The sequence below is a fragment of the Dermochelys coriacea genome, chromosome 10 (assembly GCF_009764565.3).
Source record: "Dermochelys coriacea isolate rDerCor1 chromosome 10, rDerCor1.pri.v4, whole genome shotgun sequence".
NCBI lineage: Eukaryota > Metazoa > Chordata > Testudines > Dermochelyidae > Dermochelys > Dermochelys coriacea.
Window position 1 is genome coordinate 59,476,480 of NC_050077.1, and position 13,642 is coordinate 59,490,121.

General features: G+C 41.2%; 1 protein-coding gene across 6 annotated transcripts in view; it reads right to left on the reverse strand.

Moving 5' to 3' along the window:
- CGNL1 (cingulin like 1) overlaps positions 1 to 13,642 on the reverse strand; it is a 114,107-nt gene that overhangs the window by 70,096 nt on the left and 30,369 nt on the right. For 5 of the 6 annotated variants that reach the window (XM_038419677.2, XM_038419687.2, XM_038419685.2 and 2 more), the window contains exons 2-3: positions 1,323 to 2,928; positions 93 to 187 (exon numbers count right to left, since the gene is read on the reverse strand). In XM_038419677.2, the coding sequence (XP_038275605.1) occupies positions 93 to 187; positions 1,323 to 2,909 (1,682 nt within the window). In that variant the 5' untranslated portion in view covers positions 2,910 to 2,928. Of the gene's footprint in view, positions 1 to 92; positions 188 to 1,322; positions 2,929 to 9,659; positions 9,834 to 13,642 lie in introns of those variants that run through there. The other variant, XM_038419679.2, reaches the window with a different exon arrangement.

The window sequence follows — 13,642 nt, forward strand, 5'->3', positions numbered from 1 at the left end:
GACCAGATAACCTCTCCCAAAAAATTAAATAAAAATCCTCAAGCAGATACAATCTCCAATTTCTACTATAAACATTAATGAAGTTTACTAACCCTTCCTTAAGGTAATTGTAAAGGATCTGCTTGGCTGTCTCCTCATTTGTTTGTTGCGCGAGGTCTTGCTGGCCCTTTAACAGATCAGGAGTTGCCTAAAACCACAAGGCTGGATATCAAAATACAGACTCTTTCAATAATTTGCTTCCCACTTTTGCTTCTGCTTTGAAATTCTCCAGTCTATATATAGTAGAACCTCAGAGTTACGAACACCGCGGGAATGGAGGTTGTTCATAACTCTGAAATGTTTGTAACTCTGAACAAAACATTCTGGTTCTTTCAAAAGTTTACAACTGAATGTTGGATTTAATACAGCTTGGAAACTTTACTATACAGAATAAAAATGCTGCCTTTAACCATCTTCATTTAAAATAAACAAGCACAGAAAGGTCCTTCTGAAACCTTTAAAAAAACAAAAATAAAAAACCTTTCCCTTTATTTTTTAGTAGTTTACGTGTAACAGTACTGTACTGTACAGTATTTGCTTTTTTGGGGGGGGGGGGGATCACTGTTGCTGATTACATACTTCTGGTTCCAAATGATGCGTGTGGCTGACTGGTCAGTTTGCAACACTGAGGTTCTACTGTAGCAATTTTACCAGAGAAGAAGTTCATTGAGGGCATGAGCCAATGCTCACGGAAGTCAATGGGAGTTTTCCCATTGACTTCAGTTGTTTCAGATCAGTCCTTACAAGTGAAAGATACAGTGTGCTTGTTCTTATTCTGACAATTGTAAAAAAAAGTCACTGATCTTAATATAATCTTAAAATTACCAAGTATCTCTTTGGGGCCATTGAAAGAAACAGGCGTACTACAATTCAGCAGACAGGAGAGAAACCTGTTTAAAAATATGCACATTTGGACCTTTTCCTTCATGCTATTATTTGGTGCAGTGAGTACGTTTTAGGCATCAACAACACATTCTTTTACAACAACACTCCTAATCCCCACCCTTCTCCCTCCTCCAAACAGGAATGTGACTCTGTTCCTTAAACTTGGCTTTCTGCAGCCTCATCCAGAGAACAATTGTTTACATTTATTGTTATTGAAACCCATCCTGTAGCCCTTCCTGAGGTCAAACTACCACTAAACACCATGGGAGTTTGGTCTAATGATAAACTGCAGGATTTGACCCATAGAAAATGTGCATTTTATACAGTGTTCACAGACAGCTTTGACTTACACAGTGCAAGTAACTTAAGAGACAACATGTTTCATATTGAAAAGTTACCTGTGTATTTGGGGTAGAAGAAAATGTTTTTACTAAGATCTTCTTTGCTCCTGGGTCGGGCGGGATTGTAATTCGATTTGGCAACAAGAGAGTAGAAATTACTGTTTTAACTTCCTCTTTTTTATTCTGTACTGGAAGTGTGGATGACTTAAACATCAAACTCGCTCCATTAACTTTATTTTCTTTCTGATACTGCAATGAATTGTAATGGCTATTCTGAATGTCTTGAGTGGTCGGTTGCAGTTTGCCGACAGTTCGAGCAGCAACTTGTGTATCAGGGGAAGGCAACTTTTGTTCAAGAGATAATTGTTTCTGAAGGCAAATTTTTGATGGCCTTAGCAAGTGCTCAGTTGATTTACCCAAGTTTTTACTAAACTCATCTAAGTAATCTGAATTCACCTCCAGGCCTAAAGACAGTACACTGTCAACACTTCTTGATCTTTTATGATCATCTGGGTGAATTCTGTTCCTTTTTCCTGATCTACCTCTCCTCTGTGGACCAATTTTCCTATCAAACTTTTCAATTAGTTGATCAACTGCAGGAATTGAGCCAGTGTCAATATCACGGCCTGTTCCAGGCAAAAATGGGATATATCTTCTGTTTTCATGTCGATTAACATTGTCTGCATAGATAGCATACTCTTGGTCATCAAGTAAAAACTTATACAAGGAATTTGCAGAAGTTGGAGTGGTTGATGAAGATGATGATCTTCGTGACCCATCCAATACTGGCCCAGCTGAATTTTGTCTGCCAAAAGAAAGAACATCTGGTCTACTTTTCCTTGTTTCTGGTTGGCCAGTTGGGCTAACATGTGGGGATCCTCCACTAGATGAAAGTGACTCGAATACATGCATTTCATTTGGACTGCTAGTAACACTGGGGCACTTGGACACATGCTTATTTTGGTCTTCCACTGCTATGGACTTGTTCAAATGAATTGTTTTCACATTTGATTTGGCTGACTCCACAAGCTGTGGGTTTTTCTGTAGGGTCACTACTTTAGATGAAGAAGTCCAAGGCTTTGTTTCAATCTTGCCTTCAAATTCAAGAGATTTAGACTTATTGCACACAGAAGACTGGTAGCTATCCAAGTTCAAGTTATTTTTTTCAGGATCATAAGGCTGTAAAAGCTCAGGATGTCTTTGAAAGTTCAACAAATTGGAGGGTTTTAATGTTCCATATTTAGAATCTGAGACTCCATTCTCTCCTTCATTGATATTGGTTTGCTTTAGGCTTTTAAACATACTGGGCTGTGTGGATTGTGTTCCAGGAAACTTTATTTCTTCACTATTTTTCTCCCCCAATTTAAGAGCAGTATTGGAGTTTGGAGCTGATCTATTAATTGTCTGAGATGCAACCTGCAGCCCATTTTCAGATAAAGATGGGTTTTCTGACAAACACCCCTCTGTGTTGTTTAGCACTATGTAGGGATGCCCATCAATTCCTTGGACCCTAATACTGACACCATAAGATCCAGGCTTGGAGTGTTGTGTATTTCTAACTGTGTGTGTCTCATCATTTGCAAGCTTGAGATGAACTCCATAGTCCCGTTGCACATGCTTGAATCCAGCAACATACGGCTCCATGATTAACACAGGTTTTCAGCTATGAAAAAAGGACATACAGATAAGATTTAATTTTGATTACGTTTGGTTATTTAATTAGAGAAATGCTGACCAAAAAAATCACAATACTTATTTTTACGAATAAGAACACCGGTCATTTACATAACGTTTCCCTCTGTAGAGCTGGTGGAAGGAACAATTTAAATACAGAGAAAATGAAGCACAGAAAGTAAAATGGTTTACACAGGGTCTCAAAGCAAGTAAATGGCAGATAAGGATTAGAAACCATGTCCCTTTACTCCTAGTCCACTGCTTCATACTCTGGACCATGGGTAGTCAATTACTTTTTGTCAAGGTCCAAATTTCTTGGTCAAGATATACCCAAGGTCCAGATTCCAGAGAAACATTTTTTATACCGCAATAATAATAGTGATAATAATAAGCAAATAAAAAGATTTAAACAGTCCATTAAAAAGCATCTGGCAGTTTGGATTTGGCCCGTTGTCCGCCAAAGTATCTCCCAAGTAAAGTGCTTTTAACTTTCAATGAGACACTTAAAAAGTTTGACATTAATTCCACAAATACAAATAAATTACGGCGACAGACCCACTGGAGAGACCTCATTGAAAATTCTGAAAAACCAATCTCTTCATGTATTTATTTTCTGCATATTTTTCCCCCTTTTTAATCAATCACATATTTCATGGCAGCATTTCACTATAAATTTCCTGATCTCCAAACCATAACCTAAAAAAGTGTTGAGAACGCTCCGATGTGCGAGGAGGAAAAAAAGAGGATTTCATAGTTCTTGAACTAGTGTCTAACAGTTGTGATGAACCTTGCATAATTTTTAGCAAAACGTTGCCATTTTGCCAACTAACTGTGTTGACTCAGGGGATGTGATTGTATTGGAATGACTGTTAATGATGTAAATATAGCAATTGATTTAGTTGACACTGGCAAGATTGGCAAATATGGTAGTAAATGTAACCAAGCATCAATGTGTTTGAAGAATTAACATATGTCAGATCTTTCTCCTACAAGATGGCATAAGTGTGCCAGTGACTAAGAACAGAGTGCAATAGGTAACACTGTATTTTTATTGATTACGTAAAACCTAACATGGTAATTTCATAAAAAATTGGGCAAGTAGAATATATAAGGGTTCATGATTACATCTCATATTTGTCCTTAAGAAAATATATATAGTCCAATCATAACATAAACAAAAGCAACTTCAATCACTAACTTTATTTACATCTCTTTTCCTGACAGGTCCATTTACCAATTATAATATTGCATAACTTGAAAACTGCAGGTAAAATATTGATCATAATAAAAAGTATTCTTGTATTGCCTTAAATGGTTTAGGTACTTTTATTACTATGTATTCAGTTAAGTGTGTCTGTGAAAGTGAATAGTGATGTGCAGTGAAATAAACTTATATGATACACAAAAGTTCAGAGTCAAAGTGTGATGAAACTGAAATGAACATCTGACAATTGATGTGGGTCGGAGGTGTAATACTAGTGTAGCGAACACTGGTGCAACCACTAATTTTTCAGACATCGAAGTTTTAAATATAACCCTTATACCATGCGGAAACTGTTGGGATTCAAGTATTTTTTTTTTTTTATTTAACATAGCTCTCATTCAGAATTTATCTAGCTTTTTTTATTGGAAGTACATACCCCTCCCACATAAATGGTCAGACTGCAGCCAATAATTAGCATCAGCCCTACTAATAAGAGAATGGTAGCATACCTCAGGAGAATAAACATATAACCAGCTATTATTGGCTTTTAGATAGCTGAAGCAGTGGAAGAAGCTCCAACATCCTCATGCTTCCAAGCTCTGCCTTTATCTGTTTGGCTTTCAACATTGGTTTTCAGAAAAGGAAATGCGTCACTGTTTCCTATAGCTTTGCTATCCAGTGGTCTGCAAAAACTTTACTATCACTCCATCACATTTTAGTCTTGGGGCTTCTGAAAGCAAATTCCTTTTAGATCTATCACCTCATCTGCAGAACCCATGGTGCCACAAATATTGATTAATTATGCTATCAAAAATTAACTAAACAATCCTGCCATTGCTGTATCATTGCTTTTGGCTTGCTCCAGAAAACTCATCACCACCATATGGCATTGCAAACAGATTCTCTGCTGAGTAGTGGAAATGGAAAATATACTGTGAATATTCCCAAATTTGATATTTCAGTTATACCAGCTGAAGCACCAATGCTACTAACCCAGGATTACATGCATCAAAGCTGTTTTATTTCAAGGAAACATCAAACTAGAACAAACCTGAACCATCAAAATTAAAATGTGTTTTCTTTAAGAGCTAGTTCTTTTGTTTTTACTTGAATTGTCTCTTTAAATACAAGATGTCCATAAGATCACCTACAGGAGGGATTGGGACAATAAGTACAAACTACAGACGGAGTGCTAAATGCTTTAGTCTGCCAGAGGAAGATGAATTGTGGGTAGAAGGATTGTGGGTATGGGTAGGTCAGCACTACTGAAGTCAAAATAAGCAGCAAGACCCTGTCAGAGTTATCAGGCCCTTTAACAGGGTTAGGGCTCAGCTGCACCTGTACCAGACAGAATTTGCCTCCCCAGGTGAAGGGAATTAAGGGTAGTTATGTGACAAAGTGTAACCCTAAGAAGCACTCAGTGCCAACTGGCAAAGAGTACACCGTTCTGTAACAGTAACTCCTGACAGGCCTGACAAACTCAATGCACCCACACATTGCTTTTATAATATTTATCCAGGCAGGATCAAGTGAGATCTCTAATAATAGGTTGTGTGAAACTGATACTCATAATTGTTGCAAGATGTATGTACCGATATTAGTTGTCTATATATACACTGGAAAATATGTTTTCAAGTCTGAATCAAAACATGGGTGTCAAACAGGTTTTTGACCAGACAAATGATGTATATTCACCTGTCAGCCTCAGTTCACATGTAAAACAAGCACTGTGTACGAAGGCAACATGGAGCCAGCACAACAGGGAATAAACCATGTTGGGGTGGGAGTGTCAGCCTGACTCTGGGGACAAAACAATGAACTTAGGGGATATAAGGAGGAGCCAAAAGTCCTTCACTGAGGAAAGCAAAAAGGACTGCGTTTTATGCATTCATAAAAAGAAAAGGAGTACTTGTGGCACCTTAGAGATTAACAAATTTATTAGAGCATAAGCTTTCGTGAGCTACAGCTCACTTCATCGGATGCATTTGATGCTCTAATAAATTTGTTAGTCTCTAAGGTGCCACAAGTACTCCTTTTCTTTTTGCGAATACAGACTAACACGGCTGCTACTCTGAAACCTGTGATTATGCATTCATGAAAGAGAAAGGCCAGCCATATTGGTTGGAGACACTGGGAGATTGTTTTAGGCAAGAAACTACTTTAGACAAGGGTTTAGCCTGTTAAAGTTAACTTTAGACTCTAGAAAGCATATTATGCTGTTTGTTTTATGTGAAACCATTTGTTTCGTTTGTTATTCTTACTCACTATCTCTTAAATCTTCACTTTTTTTAAGAAACTTATGATTGTTTTCACTATAAACTGTATCTCAGTAGCGTGATGTTATATAGGAGCTGACTCTCAGTTGAATCAAACAAATTTGTGTGTATACTATCCTTTGGGGTGGCAAACCTGGTAACTTCTGAGGGTGTTCAGTGATTAAGAGCTGGACTCTACCGGGGAAGGCTTCTAAGGGTCTCAGAGATTGATTGGGTTGCGTGCATTGTTAACCTGCAAGGTAAATTAAGGGCTCCACCCAGAGGAGATTCTCTGGGTGGCTGGGAGCCCACACCCAGTTAACCCCAAGCAAGTTGCTCTCTCGCTGAGCAGGTGGGAACAAGGTGACCAAGAAAGTGTCCCACAATGGTCACGTGACTGAATCAAGCCTGCTGAGAGATCAGAGCAGCCTGTGGCTCAGATAACAGGGAGAGCAGATCTGTGAGTTAACACTCCATTAAGAGCAGGTGGCCCAATTAGGAGATCAGTCTGGGAAAGTATCGGAAGAGCTCCAGGAGAAGGAGAACACATGGCCGTTTAGGATTATGGGCATATAGCCCAGATGTTTAGTTGTTCCAGGGATGAACGTACTGGGTGGGCATGTGTTCCCCTATATACCATTTTGTGTTGGAGTACAGTGTCCCTTTCCAACAAGGGAAAGAAGAGACTGATCAGAATCCAAGAAAAGGGCTGAATACAAGGTGAAAGAGGACAGATCTTCAGAGGGAAGGTTGTGCCCGCTGGAAGAGTCTGGGGAAGAAGACTTGATCTTGACTGTATACTGGACTTTGAGTCAGTGGCGGATTAGCCACTGGGCCCACGGGCCCCGGCCAACTGGGGGGACCCAGAGCCCTAGCCGCTGGGCAGAGGAATCCCCTGACCCCGCTCCATGGCAGCAACACTGAGCGGGGGAAGCCTGTGAGCCCCGACCCTACTCCCTAGCAGTAGCGCCAGGGGGTTTAGGGTGGGGGAATCCCCCCAGGCGGCCCCAGCCTGACCCCGGCAGAAGCCGTGGGGTGGCAGAGGAAGCTCCCAGAAGCACTGGGCAGGCAGGGCAGGAGAAGCCCCAGTGTCTCAACCCTGCTCAAGCATGGGAGAGTTACGGGGGAAGCTCCTGCACCTGGATCCCTGCTGCAGCCCTGGGACTGGAGGAGCTCTCACTCCCTGCTGTACCCCAGGGCTGTAACAGGGAACACAGCTTCTCCTGTCTTGGGGTCACAGTGAGTGCAGGGAGGCAGAAAGTAGCAAAAGGGGTTGTGGGGCTCTAGAGTTGCCCACTCTGACTGAAGTTATTATGGGAGATTTTTTCTTCCAACATAACAATGTCATTTTCTTTAAATATCCTATTAAAATCTCCTGGATTACTTTCAATAGTCAGTGGGAGATTGATTCCGATTCCAGGAGACTCCAGGCCAAACCTGGAGAATTGGAAACCCTAAGTGGGGGGACCCTGGGTGGAACAGGAGTGGGCCCTGGGGAAGGGGCAGAAAGGGGTGGGGCTGTGGGCAGGGCCACAGGTGGATGGGGCAGAACAGGGGCAGGGTCACAGGCAGAAGGGGTGGGGAGGGATTCCTCCCACTTGCTCTGGCCCAGGGCCCCAGGAAACCTTAATTCGCCTCTGCTTTGAGTTAAACCCTGGAAAGGGTGAACTTTTAGACTTAGCCAGGGGGCTAAATCACTGCAGCAGCCTGACCGCTCTGAGTACTGAGACATATCAGACAGGTAAAACCATTACACTTTCCCTGCTACCAATGAATATTTACGATATTTTTCCAGTGAAATAACGGATTTACATATTGAAATTTTTATACACCAAGAGTGGTGCTTCATTTTTTCCTCTTTTAGGTATCAGTCTTTAGGAAGCAATGTATTAGTGGAAGATGCAAACAGACATCCATAAACAAAGGTGGCAAAACACAATAGTGTAATGCCATTGATTTCCATCGTTACATCACAGACCCTAGCCAAACTTATGTGTTGCATATTACACAACTCTCTCGGTCCACTCTTGCTGCTACTTGTACCAGTGAAGGTGCTGTTCATATCATATCTACTGGCAGTGGTGCTCTCTCCAAACAAGTCTTCTAGAACAGTAAATAATTGCTGTAGATTACAATTAATACAGAACTCTGTACAAAACTGTCACAACATAAAAATTAGAACAACAAGTGTTTGTTGCTCCCCATTCATCTCAAACCCAGCACAGACCAAGAGCTTTGGTCTTGGTGAGGATTCCAGTGAGGATTTCAGCCATTGGTGGCCCGCCACTGATATAGCTGTGTATAGCTAGTGTAGAAATGCAAAACCAAGATTAGCACTAGTGCTTATTATACCAGTTTCAAACAGGCTTACCTCAATCAGTGCCTGGCCACCGACAGCTATACCTTGGGCAAATCTCAAGTGTAGACAAGGGTTAACATACAGACAATTTTCATAAACTCTCATAAGAGCACCAAAGAGTTTGAAATCAGTAGCACCACTGAGGGGAGACTATACCACTTGGATTATAGCAAATATTCCTGAAAACAGAATTTCATCTAGCTCTAGGGTTTTCATAGATACTAAGATCAGAAGGGACCATTCTGATCATCTAGTCTGACCTCCTGCACAATGCAGGCTACAGAATCTCACCCACCCACTCCTATGAAAAACCTCACCTATGTTTGAGCTATTGAAGTCCTCAAATCGTGGTTTAAAGACTTCAAGGAGCAGAGAATCCTCCCTCAAGTGACCCGTGCCCCATGCTTGAGTCAACTGATATACTAGCCAAAAGATACTGAACCAAAGTGCCTCAGAATGGAGACTGATTAAATGCCACATGCTACTCAAAACTGACAATCGATGGGAGTGCTCAGAACAACTAGGAATTCCTCAGGATATAGAGCTCAAATCCCATCAGCTGTCAGAACTGCTGTCCTGTGCCAAAGACCCACAAAAAAATCCTAATCAGCCCACTTTCAATCTTTGTGGATCTCTGAGAATAGCATGCCAAGAAGCCCTGGGTAACTAAATGCTCACCAAGCCCCAGACCAACATTAAAAAGAAGTATGCAGGAACCCCAACCCACAGATACCATGGCAATAACAGAAAATAGAAACCAGGGCTACATAAGGAAGTGAACGGAAAGAGAGATTCTTGGGATTTCCAAGAGAAGCATCACAAGATGTGTCAGGAAGTCAAATAGCGAGAAGGGATGCACAATAAAGACATCAAAACAGAAAACGTTAAACAGTTTCACTCACCACCTGTATCTCAGCAAGAACTACCCCTTCAGATGTTATGACTCACAGGAGGGTTTCAGACAACATGCAAAATTTGATCCATTTTTTCAGACTAAAAGGACAGTCCAGCGCACCATTAATCAGCCAACTAGTCTGCTAGTCACCAGCCAGTTAAACTTCTTCCCAATGGACCCCCTTCCCACCTTGGCCTAAAACCAGCCACAGCTCCTAGTCAGTCTCAGGCTCCCCTTCTCCCAGGGCATTGGGGACCTGTCATATTTAGCAATTGCTGCTCAATACAGCTTGTCTCCCAGCTCTGATGCCAGAGGGCCAATCAATGGTCCAAATGACACAAACAAAGACAGCCTCATTGACCAAATTTTTCCTGGACTGTAAAAACATTGGGTAAACTAGCTACCATTTCTGCCAGATGCTGTTAGTTTCAATACAGGGAAATAAAACAAACAACATGGAATTTGAATTCTCTTTAAGACTTCCAGGAATACGAAGAGTCATTGAACAAAAGAAAGGGTGAAACAGGGAAGGCCAAAGGAAAGGAAAAAAATGCAAGAGGATGAACAATGGAAGGAAATGACAAATTCTCCTAAGTTTCATTTTTTCAGGTCTCCAATTCCATAATAATATTGGAGTTTCCTTTCTCATTGTGTATGATAATATCTCGCAACAGCTACACAGCTTCCAGGTATTATGATAACAGAGATACAATGACAAACCTAATACAATAGACATTTGCCTCATCATACTGAGTCTGATCCAAAGCACACTGAAAACACTGGAGAGACTCCCACTGTTTTCAGTGGGCTTTGGATCAAGACCTTAAAAAGCAACATTAGCACTGAATACTTGTTGGCTAACAAAGCATGGAAGAAAAAAAGATTATCTAAGCAGCTCAGTAAATTCACAAAAAGCAAATAAGTAGATAAGAACCAAATGGCACTAACTACGGTAGCAAGTCTCTGGAAGAACAGGACAGAACCCAGATGTTCAGGCTCTCAATCCTGTGCTTTAAACTCCAATCCATGCTCCCTTTCTCTGAACATATCATGGTCTTGAAATTAACTGAAAAACTGCAAGGAGAGTAAAGAGAGTGTTTTAAATGATTTAGTTAATATTTTCAGAAAATGTAAACAAATCTAGAAAAATATTTAACTCTAAAAAAGGAAATCTAGTTTGCAGAAACCAATACGTTGTAACAATACTAGTCTCCTCAAAATCAACCATGGCATATTTGCATGTATTTACACAGGAGAAACATGCTTAATATTTAATTAGCAGGATGTACATGTGATTCAGGGACCAAAGTGTTAGCATGCATGAAACAGGCTCTTTGTTGACTTTAGCTAGACAGCAAAAGCCACCAATGGCAAAACAAAACAAAACTACTCGATACTTGAAAGCTTTCAATAGCATACTAGCAAATGTGGTTTGATATTACAAAACCATGTGTTTAGTAGTCCCCACAGAAGAGAAAGAAAAGTTATCACTACTGACAAATTAAGATTAACAACTAATCTCCCAAGAAAAAGATATGAAACTTTAGGGCTATGTCTACACCGTGCCACTGTAAGGTCTCCCATGTAGCCACTCTATGTCAATGGAAGAGAGCTCCCTCGTTGGCATAATTAAACCACCTCCAATAAGCAGCAGTAGTGGGAGAGCATCTCCTGCTGACATAGCGCTGTTCAAGCCAGCACTTCTGTCAGTGAAACTCATGTTCTTCCTCACACCCCTGATCAACAAAAGTTTTCCTGACAAAAGTACTAGTGTAGACATAGCCTAAGAAATGATTATGCAAATCAAACCACCAGGGCCGGCTCTAGGATTTTTGCAGCCCCAAGCAAAAAAATTTTTTTGCCACCCCTGCTTTTTTTTCGTGCCCTCTCCACCCCCAGCTCAGCCCCAACTCCACCCCTTCCCAACCCCTTCCCCAAATCCCCGGCCCCGCCTCCACCCCGGGGCGTGCCGCATTTCCCCTCCCCCATTGCTTCCTGTGGCTCCCCCCCCCACAACCCTCTGCCCTAGCTCACCTCCACTCCGCTTGCTCTCCTGAAGACGCTGCCACTCCCCTTCTCCCCCTTCCCTCTCAGGCAAGGAAGAGGCAGCACGTTCAGGGGAGCAGGCAGAGCGGAGGTGAGTGGGGGATGGGAGAGCGCAGGAAGTAACGGGGGGGGGGGGTAGAGGAACCGCTCCCCACCCCAGCTCGCCTCCGCTCAACCATCGCTGCCTCCCTCGAGCACACCGCTGCTCGGCTTCTCCCCCTCCCTCCCAGGCTTGCCGCGTGAAACAGCTGTTTCGTGCATGGCAAGCCTGGGAGGGAGGGGGAAGAAGCGGAGCGGCGGCTGTGCACTCAGGGGAGCAAGCAGAGGCGAGCTGGGACAGCAGGGGCACATTTCTAGGGCAGCATGGCCGGCGCTGGAATGCCGCCCCAAGCACCTGCTTGTTTTGCTGGTGCCTAGAGCCAGCCCTGCAAACAGCATAAACAATCAGAGCTTAAAAAATTCTCAAATCACCACCAACTAATGTGCTTTGAATATAACATTTCAAGCAGAATATAAAGAAGAAATTCAGGGCAATTTTGCAGTTTTCAGTGCACGTACCATTTTTTTTTGTTAAAATGTAATTCATAAATTACTTTGCAATTTACAATTAACTTGTAAAATAGATTACAAAATTTAATGAGCAGAAAGAGCTATCCCCCAATATGCAAGTGTATAATCTTAAAATTGCACAGAAGAAAAGGAAGTTTTTAGATTACGCATCAGAGTTCAGTAAATATGGCTAAGTAGGATGCAATTTCCTCAATTTCCGACAGAAAAATTCTACAGAACAAATGTATTCATATTTCATGAAATTTTGGGGGATCTACATAAGTGGAATGCTTCACTTTCTTGTCCCAAACTTTCTTATACAAGAATAAAGCCTGTAGAAATAAAAGTTCTAAAATATAATAATCTAAAAATATCCATCATTAGACATTGGCTTAACTTCCTCGAAGCTGAGTGCAAACATTAATCCTCACAATATCTATATGAAATAGAAAAAGTAACTAGTCAGATTTGGAACAAGACTTGCTTCAGACTGTTTTATTTATTGGCACCAAGTATATAGTTATCACAAAAATAGTTACATATAGGGACCACTTATGCTATGGAATCCACCTGGTGCCACAGAACCAGGCTCCAGATTCCAAGAATTTTTTTTTTTAATTTCTCACTGATTTTTCTAGTTCTTATCGTTACATCAATAACCTTCAAAGTATGGACCAAGCGTAAACTGCTGCAGCCATGTCTTCTTGAGTCTAAAGACAGCCTGAAACAATGGCTCATAAAATAGGGAAATTTTGCTTTTTTTGTTTTGTTTAGTGATATTGCAAAGCTTTCCGATCAACTCCTGAAAGGTGTGAACTTTTAACAAAAATATCCATCTAAATATGTTTATCACATATCCCACACTGCCTCTTATATCTCCCTAAGTGCAAAAGGTCTAACTGCCCCTACCCATCTGTTCCCAACTTTACCTCCACTATGGTATGGTTATGCGGTATCAATACAAAAATCAACAACACCTGAAAAATGTAAATGACACCTGAGTTACTGTACTGATTGTATTCCTGATTTTCATATTTAATTCATTCAAGTCCATTGTAATTTACATGAAACTGCCACAGAGCTCAGTGGCCTAGCCATAAAAGTTGTTTACCCAGGAGTATCCAGAGCCTTGGTTATGTATTCTAAAAATAGCATCCAAACAATGAAGATACCCTTCCACTGTGAAGTCCACTGGCTCTTTTGGATTCACTGGACTCACCCCAGAATGAATCATTCTGGGATATCACAGACACTAGAAGAACAAGAAGTTGCATGAAGACTTACTTCTGGGGTGAAAGTCAATAGGAGTTTTGCCATTGACTCTAGTGGGACTAAGATTTCATCCCTGGTGTCTGCAGTGCCTCAGAACAATGCAAACTGGAGTATTTCCAACGA